This window comes from Rhea pennata, chromosome 10 (genome assembly GCF_028389875.1).
Source record: "Rhea pennata isolate bPtePen1 chromosome 10, bPtePen1.pri, whole genome shotgun sequence".
Classification (NCBI taxonomy): domain Eukaryota; kingdom Metazoa; phylum Chordata; class Aves; order Rheiformes; family Rheidae; genus Rhea; species Rhea pennata.
The window spans coordinates 9,893,635-9,910,444 of NC_084672.1; the positions used below are offsets into that span (position 1 = coordinate 9,893,635).

Genomic DNA, 16,810 nt, shown 5'->3' on the forward strand with positions numbered 1-16,810 from the left:
CTGCCAGTTATTTCTCACAGCTTCCAATGACTTTATCTGTTGGTATTTGCCTAGTTGTAAAGTAACAGTGCCTGACATTAAACACAAATCAAATCTGTTTCAAGGATCCTCAGAGTTTTCAGCTTCTTCATTCTGACATACTTCTAAAGTTTATTGCCTGTTTCAGTTTCCTTTGAACTATTTTTCTTTTTAATTTTTTCACATTTTTAATTTTTCCTAAGTTCTTATAATCAGATAAAGGCTGTTACTTCCAGTGATTCTTATCTTGTTTAAAGAACCGATTTTTTTCACATCTAAGCAACATGAAAAGGAGCCTTGTGTTTGTGTAGCATTTGTGAACACAAATTGATTCTATGTAATGTCTTGATTTTATGCAATGATAAGAGTAATTTATTTCTTGAGATTTGATGCCTTAAAAGCTTTCAAAAATTAAATAGAATCTGGACTCTGATCCTGAGGAGAGGGAGCCAAATAATGTTATTACAGAAAAGACTTACATGTAGTGCTCTCTCTTTTTCTTTTCTCATTGCCTTCTAGCTTAACAGATTGCTGCATTTAGTCTGCCATGCTTCAGAGAGAGCTGTGATCAGTTTTTCTTGTTGATTGGCATGATTATACATTAATATTAATGAGAGTTTATATTTATTTCAGTAGGATCAGGGAAATTGCCTAATATATTCATTTTTAATGTGCAAAAGATGTTGTCGTCGTCTTAACAGCACATCCTCAAATCCTTTATGAGGATGATGTATTCCATCTTCCATTACTTACCCACCCACGTTTCTCTGCTATTACAGAAAAAAACTTTTCATGGGCCCTGTTACGTTCATTTGGTGTAAGCTTTCTCAGTCAGAAATCTTTAAAAACAGATGAATCTCACAAGAAAAGACTTCCTAAATTAACTGACAGACATTTCACTCTGAGTATAAAAGAGAAGACCACGGCTGATCCTTTTTATATCTTGACTGGTTTTTGTAACTGAAGTAATTTTCTCTCTTTTGCAGACAACTTCAGCAGCAGCAAGCAGAGCTTGAAGTACATCAAAGAGATGGGCTGTCATCCTATGACTTATCTCAGGTGAAATTGCTTAATAGTTCTTTATTTTTGGACTCTGATCTTTTAAAATGCGGAAGAATGTTAGATCTTGGCAGAATTATAAAAATATGTTATGTTTATCCCTGAATGCCTTTTTGTCAAATATAATGGAAGGTATTGCCTTCATCTGTATATCTCAACAGGTGCCTGTTCCAAGTATACCAGCCAATGTCCATGAGGGTGGAAAGTCTGTTGAAAAGCCAGATACTATTTTTTCCCAAGAGAGAGATCCCAGATTTGCTGAGATGTTTGCTGGAATAGCTGCTTGTAAGTTATTGTCTCTGCTATTTAATTTTTAATATTATGCTAAGCATGGTTACATGATCTGGAACGCAGCTTGATGAGAATGAAGAAAAGGTACTAACTATGTGGCAGGGAGATTTCCAGGTAAAGTCAGTCTTTCAAGATTGTTTATTTGAATTTGTCTTTAGTCGGTATTTACCCCAAAGAAAATGAGGAGCAAAATGCCAGGAGTGAAGGACTGCTGTGCTGTCACTGGAGTTGCTTGATTTTGGTTCTCTTTTCATTTCACAAGAGCCACTTAAGCTGTGCAGCTCATCAATAATAAATCTGCTGGGTAGAACTTGCAGCTTCTAAATATATATTTTCTTTCTTAAACAGCAGGTGTCAGTTAATCTCAATAGACATGAATTCAGAAAACTGTTAAGAAGTCTTAAGATGGACCTGCATTTTTTTCTTAAATCACTTGCTTTTACATTGAAGTTTTCAGATGCATGTGCTACTCTGAAGCGTAATAATATCCTTGTTTCCTAGGGAGATGAGGCATCTCTAGTCATTCTGTCTGTCCATCTCTCTGCGAGTCCTGTGTTTTCTTTCCCCACAAACCTGTTTTTAACCTTTTGGCAAGTATTTGTAAGAATGATAGCAGTCTCAGAAATAGTATAAATTCTTAACACATTTCATGGAAATTACTGTGAGTATAGAAAAGTCCTTGCTGAGTGTCCTCACTGAAAGATCTCAGCCCTGTTCCAAGAGGTAGCAGTAAACTTATCAGTCAGATAGATGTAGCCTCAAAGTAGCCCCAGCTTAGCTGCCTAGGAATCATTCAGAAAACTGGCAGTTGAATGGATCATCCAAAATATATCTGTAGGAAACCAGGCTCATGGAAGAACTTGTTAATTGTTTATTGTTCTAAACCTTCCTCACTGAAAAAGAAAAGTTTTTACATTTGTTTTAAATAAATCAATGTTCAAGTCACACAGTGCATGAAGGAAACAACCCATGAGATTTGAGTCCAGGGATGTTAGGAGATGACCTCACTGCATTGGTTTCTTATGTTTGACTTGACCTTTTCAAACGGAGAAGGCAGTGTAGCTGCAGGAGAGACTTGATATTCTGTCCTCCTGTTGCTGGGACCTTTGTTATTCCTGTTCATCGTTGTGTGTCTACTCTAACAGTGAAGTCAACAGCTGAGGCCGTAAAAGGGGTCCATTAGAAAGTAGCAGGACTCCAACCCCAAACACCAGAATATGTTTTTCCAAGCAAGAACATCTTGCTTTTTGGCTGCCTTATTGGCTCATTTTCAGGCAACTCTCAACTGTTTGTGGGGATGGGTTAGGGTTAAGGGTCTAGCAAGCTGTGAGGTTATGTTCTTGGAAATACCATTACTCTTTTCAGTCTTATCAATTTACAGGCTCTGCTTTTTTTGGGACATTCACCCTGCCTAAATTTCTCATGGGAGTGGTGATCAAGGTCTTCTCTGAATGATAAAAAGGGATAGTTCTCAGTTAGAGGGGAGATAAACTGTCCAAAACCAATATTGGCAAACCTGCATGCTGCCTGCAAGACATTTGCATTCTGTTGATACCAAATCTGATTCCTGGGTATCTTTTTTTTAATTTTGTTTTTAAGGAACTGATAAATACAGGTTTGACACAGGGAGATTGATCATAATCATGTGCAGTAGCCACATGTATTTAAGAAAAGAGAGAGGGGAGAGGAAGTCTGGCTTTACCTATTCATGCAAATATGTTGAGGCACAGGATGATGCAGTTTCTAAGGACATATTTATCCTGTGGGTCGAAACACTTGTCCTACTGGGAGAAGAGTACATGATTGACGAGTTAAGGGGCTGCAGTACAGGGAAAGGATCTAAAGAGAAAAAGGACTGAGGATCCCAGTAAAACACCAAAACAAAATAGATTATTAGTGCTGTAGCAAAGGTGACAGTAAAGAAGTAGAGCCCAGTCCTAAGTGGGAATACATCTGGGAGAGATGTGAGTAAGAGTCAGAGATGTGGCTAAGGAGCACTTAATGCAACTCAAGCAAGAGGTCTTCAAGGTGATTTGAAGTGAGCTGTGCCATTTCTCTTAGCATTGTCTTGTAGCACAAACCCCAGTAACTGCCATGGCAACTCTGACCAACTTGAGGAATTCCAGTTTGTTTAGGGCATTCTCAATTTTGCTGGTAAGTCACTCAAATATCTGAAGCACATGCAGGATTTTGACTCTCTGCAAACCCTGAGAGCTTGATATCCCAGTAGATGTTGGCCCTAGAAAGGGTAAGACCTCCTGCAAGAGAGAGATTATTGCAAAAACTCAAAATGACTTATCCTTCTTCTCAAAGAAATCCTTATTCTAACCCATTCTCAACTCTTTCTTCCTACTGTATCCACAGCCTTCTCCTAGCTCTTGTCTCTATTTCTTCCCCTTCTTTTTACATGGCAGTGTAGGTTCACAGCCCAGACTTGTTCTCTGTGCTGGGCAATATGTAGCCAGTGAGGAATTGCATGTCTCTATTACAGAGAAAAAGCAATGGCAGCTTGCATCAGTGGCATATATACTCCTCCTCTGAGGCTCTTCTGGAGTAATTTGAGATGACTTTTTCTTCTGGGAAGGAGAGCTTGGAGTCTTACTACAAACATAACATGATAAGAACTTACAGACAGGTAGCAGAGAAGAGCTGGTGTGTGTTGGAGGCCTTTGGAGGGCCAGACTCACCAGGTCTTAAAAGCTCAGGACCTCAAGCAGAGTCTTGCATTACTTGTGAGTTGAATGTGCCTTGTGCCCAGAAGACCATCTTATGGAGGAGAAATTGAAAAGAGCAAAGGGGTAGATGAGGCAGGATTGAGATGGGTATGAAGTGATCAGCTGGTTGTGAGGAGTTTTGCACTTGGTGGACATAGAAAAGGAAATACAGAACACGATGGAGGAATGATGGAGCAAAACCTTTAAATTATTATAGGGAAAAAAAAGTAATAGTAGTGAGAGTTTCTCTGGGCTTTACAATAATCCAGGTTCAGAATAGTAAACTATAGGACTGAATGGCATTTTTTCACCCAGGCTCGTTTCATTCAATTAGAGATTGATCTCCAGTGGTTTTGTTGCCATGTAAGACTAGATCATAAAAATTAATGGCATCTGCATGTGTGTGTTACTTGCTCTGTTAGACCGTCTTGCATCCCAGTGGGGTGGATGCATCCTATTTCATGGCTCCTTCAAGCATTAGATTTTATAGGACACCAAAGACCGTAAGAAACCAGTGTGTTGCTTTGCTACAGATCCTGTGCATAGGCAAGTAGTGCAAACACCCTGAAAGAAAAGTGTCTGCAGCCTGCCCTCTTGCAGTCAGAGGCTGCAGGATTGTCCAGGTTTGCAGGTGGTCACCCTGATTTGCAGGCAAGCCACCAGACTGCCCAGGAGAGTCAGGTGCTCTGCTCCTGCTCTCCCTGAGGGAAGGAGACTGTCAGCAAGTTAAGACAGGGGCTCTTCGATACCTTACTTGTGGAGTACTTAATCCGGCTGGGTCTGGGCTCTTAGCTGCTACCTCAGTACAAACAGGCTACAGTAACAGCAGCAGCACTGGAGTGCTTCTCCTGGTGTCAGAAATGTACCCTTCCCTGAGGCTATTCTCAAGTAGGCCACACAGGCCCACACAGACCTCCTTCAGGTCAGGCTCATTTCCTGTGGCCTTATTCCATTGCGCTTGGCAGACTCTTCTGTCTTTATTCCAGGAAAGCTGCATTCCCCTCTCTAGTCTACTGCTGGGACTTGTGCACCCATCACTTCTCCTGTCGTCCAGAGATACTCTTTCTGTCCCATTCCCCTTCCTGTCTTCTGTGATCTGGAGCAGCTTCCAGTGGGGACACAAAAACAAACTGTTTCAAGGTGGCATTTAATCCTGTGGTGAAGCTTTGCTGTTGGTGTCTGGACTGAGTGGCCCAGAGGACACATACCAGTATTATTTTCCATGCAAACAATAGCATTAATAAAGTACATTTGGGGAAGGGGGTGTGAAAAAGACACAAAACAGCTGTGACTCCGGTTAACATACTGAATTGTCATATAGCCTTTTTATGTATGCCATAAGGCTTTTTCATAAACGGTTAAGAAGAGAAAAACGAACCCTGCTGTGTGTATGCATTGCAATTTCCATTAAATAATTATGCCTTCATTTTATCACCCCTAAATTTTTTCTTCTCGTGATTTGTTTTTCTTTTGTAGCAGATAAAAAAATGATGGCCTCAGCATCCACAGCAGGAAACCAGCAGCTTTATTCGCAAGGAAGCCCGTTTCAGCCAGGACATTCAGGAAAGACTTTCAGGTACTGTAGTCCTGAAAGGATGAGCTTCTGAAAGTGAGGACAGTTCCACTTTGGTTTGGTAGAAACAAAATCTAAGGCTATGGGGCTGGCTTAATGATATGAATGATTTTTTTTTTTCATTGTGCATGCTTAACTCCTACATGATATCTCAGCACCTGGACTAGGCTTACAAGTTGAGAAGATTTGAATCTCTGTTAAAAATAGTAAATGATAGATAGATACTTCTTGCTGTGATATAATTGGAAAAAGCTAAGAAGCAGCAACAAAGGCATGAGGGGAAGTTCCAAGGGTGATTGGGACCAGCCCCAGAGGCCTGACTGAGGAACATTCAACCGAACTAGGTTGTTTTGCACTTATTTCCCAGTAGTTTTGCAGTCTGCAAGCTGACTTGAAGGACACCATCTGTCAGTGATCCAAGCCAGCAGGAAAACCACTACTAGTGGGAACAAGGGATGCTTCATTTGTAGCCTCTGATGAGGCCTGGACACAGGCAGAAACAGTTTTCTGAGGCAAATTCAGAATACATATGAGATGGCATTCTGGTATTTTCTGAAGTATCTTTGAGTTATTCGGAGTGGATGTTGCTGCCTACTAGCTGGCAGTGTACAGATTTGGCTAATCTGAAATTTAAGAATTCGCATGCACTTCCAGTGACTTTTTTGAGAATGCGGTAACAGCAATTATATTTACCTCCGTGTCACTAACCTTAGGATTCCAGTATTAGGACAGCGATACTGAAGTTTATTCTCCTGTTTTGGATGAAGCCAAGATTTTGAAAGTGAAGGAAAAGCCATTCAGAGGATAGCATTGTCAATTCCAGGAATTAGGAATCATCTTCAAACTGTAATTTTGTTTAAATCAGTATGTTCTTAAAGTTGTAATTGCTAATAATCTCGGTGGGGAGAAACAAAGTTACTGTGTTTGTGTTCTGTCCAAGTAAAAACAAGAATAACTTTGAGGGGCAATATAGCAGTAAACTAAATGTCTTCTAACTGGATATTGTACATTACTGGATGGTTGACTTGCCACCTTGGAGTTTGGCATATGTTTTATTTATTTCCTTTGTTAATTTTCCTAGTGTTTAACTGTAGCTTTTTTTTATACTACTGTTCTATTACATCAAGCAGTAGCACATCTGCCAGCATTACTACCCTCGATAAACTGTCCTCTATCAGTGTTTTCCAGGTGGATACGTTAGGTTACTGAACCTGGGCAGACTTTAGGCACCATTTTGAAAACTGCTGGTGTGCAGATGTATATTCCAGGTGCAGTGCCAGCTTATTATGCCAGGAACTCACCAGCATGACTGGGAAGGTGCTGGCAGTAGGGCCAGCCCTCCCCAGCGATGCTGATGTGCCTCCAGGGTAGCCAGTTAGATGGACTTTCCAATCCAAATTTCCCTTTTTGGACACCCTATGGTAGTAGAAACAACAATAATAATACAGACTCTGCAAAGAATTTCTAAGCAGACATTCCCCTTTCAGCAGCTAGAGAAACACAGAATAGCAAATCTTTTATTCAAATGCCTGCCACGTTTTGTTTGCTGTTCTAGGAGGGATTCTGTCAGTCTCCTTAGAGGATTCAGAATTCTTGCTTCCTCTCTGCTCAACTTTGTTTACTCTTTTTCCCATTTGGGTCTCCTCTTTCTATGTAAAATGATTGTGAAAATAGATATTTGGGATTGGACTGGAGGAAGGGCAAGCTATTTTAATTGATGTACTAATGCATTTGTACAGTTCGTGTTTTTATATATGTATATATGCACATTCACAATGTGTGGTTGCATATGAATATATACTGAACAGTAGGACAGAAGACTTCTGTGAGAAGAAAATGATAAACTGAAGCAGTCCCTCATGTAATTTTCCCTTTAATGAGGAATTTCAGGGGGATTTCTCTATAATAAAACTCAGTAATTAGGGAATAGCTAACACACAGACAAACTCCTTCAGAATTATTTTTCTTTTTAATTCCAAACCTTTTAACTGTAGTTTATTTTTATTCTTATACTTTTATTATTCTTTTGCCTGGATATATGTAATTTTATGCTGTTTCTTAGCATTGGTGGTGAAAATAGGAATTAAAATCTTGTATTTTTAATATATAACACACATTCCTTCATTTCCCTGGTAAGAAACAAATAAAGAAATATTTATGCATATCATCTTCTTGTGCATCTTAATTGGGGAATGGTATTTAATCAAATACTTAAATACTGTTGACTATAAGCACAAATTTAAAATGAAATACCAGCTTGAATACTCTCTGCACACAACTTCTTTAATGTATTAGCTGCTAAGTTAATTTGGAACTAAATGTTCATGCACTGTATTAGACTGATTTTATTCTTGCAGGTTATTTTGAAGAGATTATAGAAGTCTAATTCAAAATAATTTTGCTCTCAGTGTCTATTTGAATAGACATTTTAGCTTTAGTTTTCTGATGGTCTTAAGTAATTTTTACTTAAGACAAATTTAACATATTAATGTGATGATTATCAAAATTTCAGTATTTGGAATACAGTAGCCTCTGTTTCTGCTTCTTTAGTTCATCCGTGGTACATGTGCCCGGTGTGAACGACATCCAGTCATCTTCATCAACAGGCCAGAATCTGACACAGATATCTCGCCAGTTAAATCAGAGTCAGGTTGCCTGGACAGGAAATCGTCCACCTTTTCCAGGACAGGTATTGATTAAAGGTCTTTTATTTTCTTGGTCGTTTAAGGCTTGCAATGTGTACTACTTATAGAAGAAATCATACATGCCACATATAATGGCATGTGATTAAATACACTTTGTCATTTTCATTTGTGCTTGGAGAGCAATCAGTTCCCTTCTGTTCCTTGACAGGTAATGAAGCTTGAGATGGCTGCCCCGTGCATAAAGGCATTTAGTTTGTAATAGTGGCACTTGCTACACTACATAAATCTTAATAGAAGATCTCAGTCTTACACTTATTTTCATGTGTGCACTGAAGTGAAATAACCAGGACAGCTGTTAGGCTTTAATATTAAGCCTGCGCATTAAATCTTTCTTGGACCACAGCCTAACACCCGGCAATGTTACCCACTGTTAGCAGTGTTATCAGAAAGTGGAGCATACAAAGCCAGGCATGAGCCCACAGCTCACTGCCCTTCCATGAGCACTGCCCACTGCAGCTCAGCCTCTGCTGAGCAGCACAGCGCTGTGCCAGCCCTGAAGTCTCCTCTTGTTCTGGGTAATGAGAAACACCCTGTTTTGAAGCTCTTTTAAAGACATAAAATAGTCGCATTCGATCTAGCGTTAATGCTGTTCCTAATCACTATTGGCTTTCCGTTGGTCTATAGGCTGGAATGGCACACTAATAATGGCAGGCACTAAATAATTTTCAGCAATTGAATTATTTGTATGTTAATCACATTGATGCTGCCCAGCCCTCACTGTGCCATGGTTATTCTACCACACTTCTTCAAAGAAAGCCAACTGAAACATTGGCACAGTTTTCATTTTTGAAAAATATGGAAAGGATGCTAATAATGACTTTAAAAAATTACTCATCCTTCTGATTGTCCAGGTGCTGTCCCAGTCAAGAGAATTTGTGTGTGAATGTAGGGAATTTGGTAATTCCTTCATGCATCCTAACTAAAATAAAGGAAAAGTTAAGCCTTGCAGAAGTGACATGTTGTGCACTCATTGTAATTGTGGCAACCTTTGAAAGGCATGATGGCTTAGCTAGGAATAGAGCTGAAGACTTAATAGCATCTTCATCACGTTATATGTCTGTTGGGATCTGTTTCCTCCCTCCTCACCCCCGCAACTCCCTGGTGTTTGTCCAAGCGAATAGCTCTGCTTGAGTACGCCGATTGCCAGTAACAGTGCACATCATTAAAAGTATCCAGAGATGTAACCATTTTTAATTTCTATTTGTGGAACCGATTAGGCAGTAAACTTCTTGGAACTGCACGATTTGTCCGTAATGGGAGAATTAGGGAATAATTTACAAGCAGATTCTATCTGTAGCATTGTGTGTTATTATAGTACATGATTTTGGGTGAGACGCTTCACCTCTCTTAGTCTTCGTGTACCTGTTTCAAAGCAGTCTTGCGGTGCTTAATCATTTGTGTAACATTCCTGGAGATTCTATGACAAAGCTGTTGCATAGATGAAAGTGACAGCAAGATGTTTTCTTTAATACTCTTGAGATAACTCAGCTGCCCGTTTAAAGTAAAGTTAGACTGTTTCCTCCCTTCTCCAGGGCTGGTGATTCACACGCCTTCCCAAGCCTTTTACAAGACAACTTTGCTCCCTGTACATCTTAAGTGGGGAGAAAAAGCAACTCATTAACTTTGGGAAATGGTCAAAGAAATTTCAAGCACTGCAGACTCTGACCATCTGAAAATTGCACCTTTTCTCTGGAAATTTGGATAACTGTGATTTTACTGTGGCACTGTGAAAACTTGGCAAACAGAGATAAATTCTTTACAGCTGTTCAGTTCGGGCTTAATTCTTGTAATAGAGATGAAGAAAGTCAGGTTGTTACAAAAAGCTCTGATACTGAGTACGTGCAAGTTGATCAGTGGGAGAGTGGTAGTGTTGGTTTATAATTGGCTGTTTTCCACATGCAGCAGTAAGTTGGTTTTGACAGAAGCTAAATATTGCTGAACTAGGGATAATATGCCTGCTGTCACCTGCAGAGTTTATTTAGCCTTTGCTTTATGTTGTTGAAACTCAAGTCTGCTGTGCTGCTCCTCAACAGAAAACTCATTCTGTTATTTCACCCCTTTTTCCTCAGCAAATTCCATCTCAGTCTGGCAAGGCTCAGTCATCACCCTTTGGGATTGGAACAAGTCACACTTATCCAGCTGATCCATCATCATACAGCCCTCTTTCCAGCCCTGCCACATCTTCTCCAAGTGGGAATGCCTACTCTAGCTTAGCAAACCGAAGTGCAGGGTTTGGTAAGTTTTAAACAACATAGCACGCAAATGCACCTAAAAATTAAACTCCAGTATTAACTTCATTTAAAATCATCAAACTTGTTCTGGTGGATTTGTTATTGAGAAATCCAGAGTGTAAAAGGGTTTTGCTTTTTCCTGTTGTGCACAGTGGTCTGGGATGACCTGTTTCCTCCATGCTACAGCTCTACCACATCCAGCAGACTTCAGAAAGTTGTGATGTTTTGTGATACTGTAGTACTTCTTTTTTTTCTTTAAATGACGTCATGAAAGACTCAAAAGTTGCTTGCATCACTAGTACATGTCCTCCTAGGCTGTGACTAGAAGGTTCAGTCTCTTTCAACTTCTCAGGAGAACACTTAAATGGCAGAGGCCAATTTTTTTTACTATTTATTTTTCAAATTTCTGGCTGCATGATGATGTCCTTTTGTCTGGAGATGGTTTACTGGAACTTAGCAGGACAGGATTTTCTGTACCCACACTGAACCCCTTTTACTAACCTAACCAAAGAAGGTGACATATTTTAAAATGGTTTTCTTTTCCTGTTATATGTTAATTTAGTGACTCTCAGACTATGAGTCAATGAATGAACCAGAAGGCCTTGGTAGGTTTGCTGCACTCCACCTGCAGAATCATATTCAAGAGTAAAAATTTATGGATCAATCAGTGTTAAACACAAATGGAGTCCATGAAAAATGTTGCTGGTTGATAATAATCTGCAGTTCCAATAAGCTTAGGTAGTGTTGTGCTTATTTATGTAGTTTCTCCCTTGTCTGTTGAGAATAAAATTGAAGTTCTGTTGCAGATTAGCCTCACTAAGAGTGTAGACCTGTGCTGCACTGCCTGGACTAAGTATATTGAAATGGAACGCTTTCCTGCAGAGCTTATTCATGACTCCATTTCCACTAGGCTTTGTACATTTGTTTATGAGACAGCCTGCATTTCGGGCCTAAACTACTTGGCAAGAACCCTTTCACCTAATGAGAAACATTTCCTGACCTACATCACTTTGGATTCTATTAATAACACAGCCTCTACAAAGACAAATGTCTTGAACCTCCGGCTGGCAATAATTGTTTAGCTGAAAAGAAGCATCATTTGCCTCACTGAGTTAATTTCAATTTGTTGTTCTGGGTGGGGGCAAGGGGGGAAGAAAAAGAAAAGAAAAGTTGCAGTTTTCTTTTAAATGGTAATCTAGATGAATTTTATTTTGACTAGCAAAATGGCTACAGGATTTCTGAGTCAACTGAATTATTTGTTGTAGTAAGGTCAGTAAGAGAAGCGATGTAATTATCTACCTCAGATGTGTTAGAAATAAGCCACTACAGCCTGTTTATTTTCATGGAAAATATTCACTTTATCTGTTTTACTTGCTTTAGCTTGTCACCAAAAAAGATTGAGTTAAAGACGTGTTCTTGTATTTTCTATAGCCATGACTATGGAGTGGTGACTGAGTTTTCCATTCTTTCTATCATTCTCTGTGAAAACTGTCGGTTCTGGTTATCAGAGGCCTGATACAATGTAGTATGTGGAAGCATCCCTGTAGAGTCGCTATTACAGAGATCTCAACTCTTGGTGGAGGATGCTGATAATCTGGGAGAATCAGATCAACCAACCTTGTTCTCTGTAGGGAGGGAAATAGGCAAAAATAGTAGGAGTTATTAAGGGGGGCGGGGTGGGGAAGGAAGAGAGAAAATGTTTAGCAGGAAAGCAAGCTGGCCTCCTAGCAGCAAGTTTTCTAGAATGCTAACTTAGACGACATTGCAGGTAACTCAAATAGAAAGAGAACTGCCTAAGTGTTTTATACATTTGGGACCAGTCTGTACAAGTACAGGGTAAAATCACACAGAATCCAGTTAAATGTGAGTGGTGACTGAACTCATAAAAAGTATATGTGCAATAGTAAGTGCTGAAGTGATGTGCGTGGCCTCATGTTTTTTTCCAGTAGACTATTTGAAAGAAATCCCTGTCCCTGAAATGATCATTTTAAGTGTATTTGCCATAAAACCTTGCTGTTTTCATTACTTGCTCTGAGCTTTAAATGACATCATGCTTCTAAGAAACCATCAGCATATGAACAGGATGATAATTTAGCTATAAGTTGCATGTTATAAATGCGTATAAATGCAGAAAATACATTTTGCAGTTGTAGTATTGAAGGACAAGATAGCCCTGCAAACAGCACTCAGAACAAGGTAATGTCTGCATTTAAGACAGCAAGGCTGTTGGTTGTTATTACTGTTTTTACATCCCTTTACAAAGTCTGAAAGCATGCTTCTTAGGTGAGAAGGTAATATTGCTCCCACTGCTCCAAGAAGAAGGACTGTTTAAAGAAGAAAAGGAGCATTCAGATGCTATATTCTGTTTCTTTTTTAGTCAAATGGCAAATGTTCCCTCTTAGTGATTGAAAAACAGTGGGAGAGTGTTAGAAAATTCTTTTCTATTGCCTGGCTTACAGTGCCACTGTACATTTTGCTGTTAGCAATTTGCCCGCTGTGTCTGTGCAGCCATGACAATGAGCTTTGCTCTTGGGCTGGCCTGCAACCTACGATCAGTGCTGAAACTCCCTTCAGCTTCCAGCCTCCAGGGGCAGGCGGTCACTCAGGGTCTTTGCACTAAAACTCATTTGCAAACAGAAGTGGTGTTAGATGAGGTTTCAAAAGCAGGCAGGCGTTTTGAAGGAGCTGCTCTCTGACATCTGCCTTTTCCCCTCGTCCAGCCGAAGGTGGTCAGAGCAGCGGCCAGTTCCAGGGGAGACCTTCTGAAGTCTGGTCCCAGTGGCAGAGCCAGCATCATAACCAGCAAAGCGGCGACCAGCATTCACATCCACAGCCCAGTCAAACCGAAGTGTTCCAGGTGAGAAGAGTTCATTGAGCCCAACGTCATTGTAAGAAACTCGCTGCTGATTCGAGTAACGCTGGCCCTCAATGAGCTGGGAGTTAGCATGGCCCGTCAAAGGCACCTTATGTTGTGTGCTGCCATGGGTTTGCACTGAAAATAACTGATGTTAGCTAGACCTTAGACAGTTTGGTTTTCTGCCAAAAGGCAGCAACATTGCTTGTTTAAATTCCTGTGTTCCATTCTTTTTGCTCCCTTTACTTAAGGCTTCAGCATTTTGTAGAGAAGCCATAAAATAGTCCTGACTATAGTGTGTGTCTTTTCTTGGTACTGACCTCTAAAATCCTAATTGAGTCCAATTAGAAATCAGTCTGACAGTTCAAGCAGGAAATACATCTGTTACTACATAGAAGATAGTAGCCAATCATTTTTTAATGCTAAACGCAGTCAGATATCATACAGTTGGCAAAGAATCCTCTTCAGCTATTTTTTAACGATAAGCATAGTTTTAAGCCTTCATTAGAGATGAAGCAGTGAACATCTTATGAAATGTTCACTGTTATGAAATGTTATTTTGGGGTAACTTTTCAGTACACAGCTACTCTTGCTAGGTATTCCTTCACAGACCAGACTCTGAGAGCTTTCGTATTTGCTTTTCACGTTTTGTTTTATTGTAAGGATAATGATCCTTCCCTGGCAACACTTGGCTTTGCAGTAAGAGCTTATTATTGTAAGGGTTGACAGGAAAAGCAAGCATAAATTCTGGTTTTCTCAGCAAGGGATGTCTTTTCTCTGTGGCTTCAATCTCTGACTGGGAAGGAAGGCTGAGTATTTTTGAAGCCTCCTGCAGGGACCTCACTTGGTTTAAGACACGTGGGAGCAATTACCATGAAATCCCCTTTCTGCTGAGAAGTTTCCTCCATTGCCTCTGCCTTTTTGAAGCACATGAGGGCTGCTTGGTCAGCTTGTTAGCCAGGGTAAATGCCCAATCTTTAGCATTTTTCAGAGGATAAAGAGCAGTAATACACTTACTTACAGGGCGCTAGTGAGAAGGTTAGATCCTCCACAAACCTGTGCTGATACCAGGAAGCTCCTTTCAGTGCACACTGAATAGTTCTCCAAAACCAGGTCCTTGAATCAAATTGAAAAAAGGGAAGGTGTAGAACTAGTAGGGCTCAGGAAATGACCTGCTTCTAGCGCTTGGTTGTATGAGATGTTGCGTGCTTCCTATATAGCACTGCCCTCAGTGAAATCAGAGGGCTGTCTTCAGCTCTCAGAAAGATTTCAGAGGCCATGAGGAAAAGGAACAGAGGAATAACAAGTGCTTTCTAGTAAGCCCACTAACCACTTTGTGTTCCTGGAAGATATCCCACAGGACACTTTCGCCTCATTCACCTTCAGCACAAAGACTCTAAGGTGATTTGGAACATTTTGCCCTGAAGAATAAGTGAGATGCAGAGGCAGAATTATCACGTGTCTGTTTAATGTCTTCATGTCATCAAAAGATTTCATTTCCTGTGCTGAAAAAATCACTGAGAGAGTAAAAGCAGCTTCTGCCTTTGCCCATACCCTACAGATTTGAAGTTTCTGTGTAATTATTAGTAGCATAGCTCCTCACCTTCTGTTAAGCACTTGTCACTCCAGAGTGTCCTTAGAGTTCAAGTATCAAGTCCAGTGATTGTCCCGTATCTTAGCCTGTTGCCACAAACTACTTCCATTATATTTCGTAATTGCTTCCACCTGGGAGAAATGTATAGGTTGCTGAAATCTAGTTTATTCAGGAGAGCAATCTGAAATCTCTGTACTGCTGAAGTCCCACATCTCTTTCAGAAAAGCTCAAGCAAGACATAAGCAGTGTGTAAACCTTAACCCAGCCCCCCTGCACAGGTCTGTTTTTCACCTTATTTATCTAGCCTTTGGTCTTTTCTGGTTTTACAATGAAAAGATGAACAGGAAACAGTTTGTGTCTGGATAATGTGTTAGAAAGTGACACTTCACTTTGATTTTACTTATCACACAGGACATGCTGCCAATGCCGGGGGATCCAACGCAGGGTACTGGCAATTACAACATTGAAGATTTTGCTGATCTGGGCATGTTTCCACCATTTTCTGAGTAGCTTGTGAAGCAGAAATGAAGTTCTTCTCCAAGGCCGTTTCAATGTATTTTTGGCTCTGCTTTTTCTGTGTTGCATTTCTGTAGAAGCTACTAAAACAGAAGTCACATTTCTCATGTATCAGATAGTGATGTAGGGCTTACTCTCTCCTCCTTGGGTTGCGTGAGTGCCAACAGAGGAGTTCCAGCACTTGTTGGTGTTCATTGACAGCTCCTTTTTTATTTTGTTTTATTGTCATCTACCTCAGAGATGAAAAACTTTGCTTGATTAAAAAAAAAAGTCTCTGAGTCTTAAATATTTGAATGTGAATGATACCTAATATTCCTTTTGGTAATTTTTAAGTAGATAAAAAAAAGTAACAAAGACTAACAGAGAAAAGGTAAGGTAATGTCTTGTTACAGTGCCTACCATTCAATTCCGATGCCTTGCTTTAAACTTAAGTTTCTGGAAGCAGACACAATATGCTGTTTTCTTTTATTCTTGTAGTTTTTAGGTCTGTTTAAATGTGAGATTAAACAATATAACATAGGCCTCTGACCAGAATATTCAGCTCCACCTTTTCTAACTTAAACTTGAATGTGTGTACATTTTGGTACTTTATGTATATCTTGTGCTGTATGAAGTGATTTCCCATACTGGTTTCTTTTGCCTTTAAAAGGGGTCCATTCTGGAGCATACTGAAAAGATTGGCAGTATATGTGGAGAATTTAGAAGCTGGAGGATTCTTGATCACTTCACATAGGTCTTACTTTTAATTCAGGTTGTTCTCTATTAAGAACAAACATTTACTTACATAAGCTATTAGTCTGTTTTTGCACTGAACTGAGGCCTGTAATTCTATAAATTTCTCACTAGCTGATTTAATTTATATTGTTCTTGCTTTCCCAAAATGATTGCCTCATAAAAATGACTATAAACACATCCAGATCATCATTTCTGTTTTAGCTGCATATCCTTTCTGTGAAATACTTTTTTTGTACTGTGAAAGCTCACATTTTAACAGTGCAAGGTGGTGGCCTGTTACAACAAAATCATCTGAGCTTATTTGCTACAAGCAGTGAGGTGGTTTTGTAGTGTACGTTTTTAGAGCAAGTTGGTAATAGATACCAATCATACTGTTGCCCTCTGTGTACACAGTGGTGATAACCTGAATTTTTGCTTGGATTCCCAAGCAGTCCCTTCTGTTTAAACTTACTATATGAGATTTTCAGCCTACCAAGTGCTTGGAGGCTCTGAGTATTCTGAATGATGTATGCTTTTCCAC

At 39.8% G+C, this 16,810-nt stretch overlaps 1 protein-coding gene across 3 annotated transcripts in view; it reads left to right on the forward strand.

Annotated features, from left to right (window-relative positions):
* ARNT2 (aryl hydrocarbon receptor nuclear translocator 2) overlaps positions 1–16,470 on the forward strand; it is a 109,345-nt gene extending 92,875 nt beyond the window's left edge. For 2 of the 3 annotated variants that reach the window (XM_062583807.1, XM_062583809.1), the window contains 7 exons: positions 1,005–1,077; positions 1,239–1,362; positions 5,559–5,658; positions 8,206–8,344; positions 10,430–10,595; positions 13,312–13,448; positions 15,451–16,470. In XM_062583807.1, the coding sequence (XP_062439791.1) occupies positions 1,005–1,077; positions 1,239–1,362; positions 5,559–5,658; positions 8,206–8,344; positions 10,430–10,595; positions 13,312–13,448; positions 15,451–15,549 (838 nt within the window). In that variant the 3' untranslated portion in view covers positions 15,550–16,470. The remainder of the gene's footprint in view (positions 1–1,004; positions 1,078–1,238; positions 1,363–5,558; positions 5,659–8,205; positions 8,345–10,429; positions 10,596–13,311; positions 13,449–15,450) is intronic. The other variant, XM_062583808.1, reaches the window with a different exon arrangement.
* Positions 16,471–16,810: the final 340 nt, after the last annotated feature.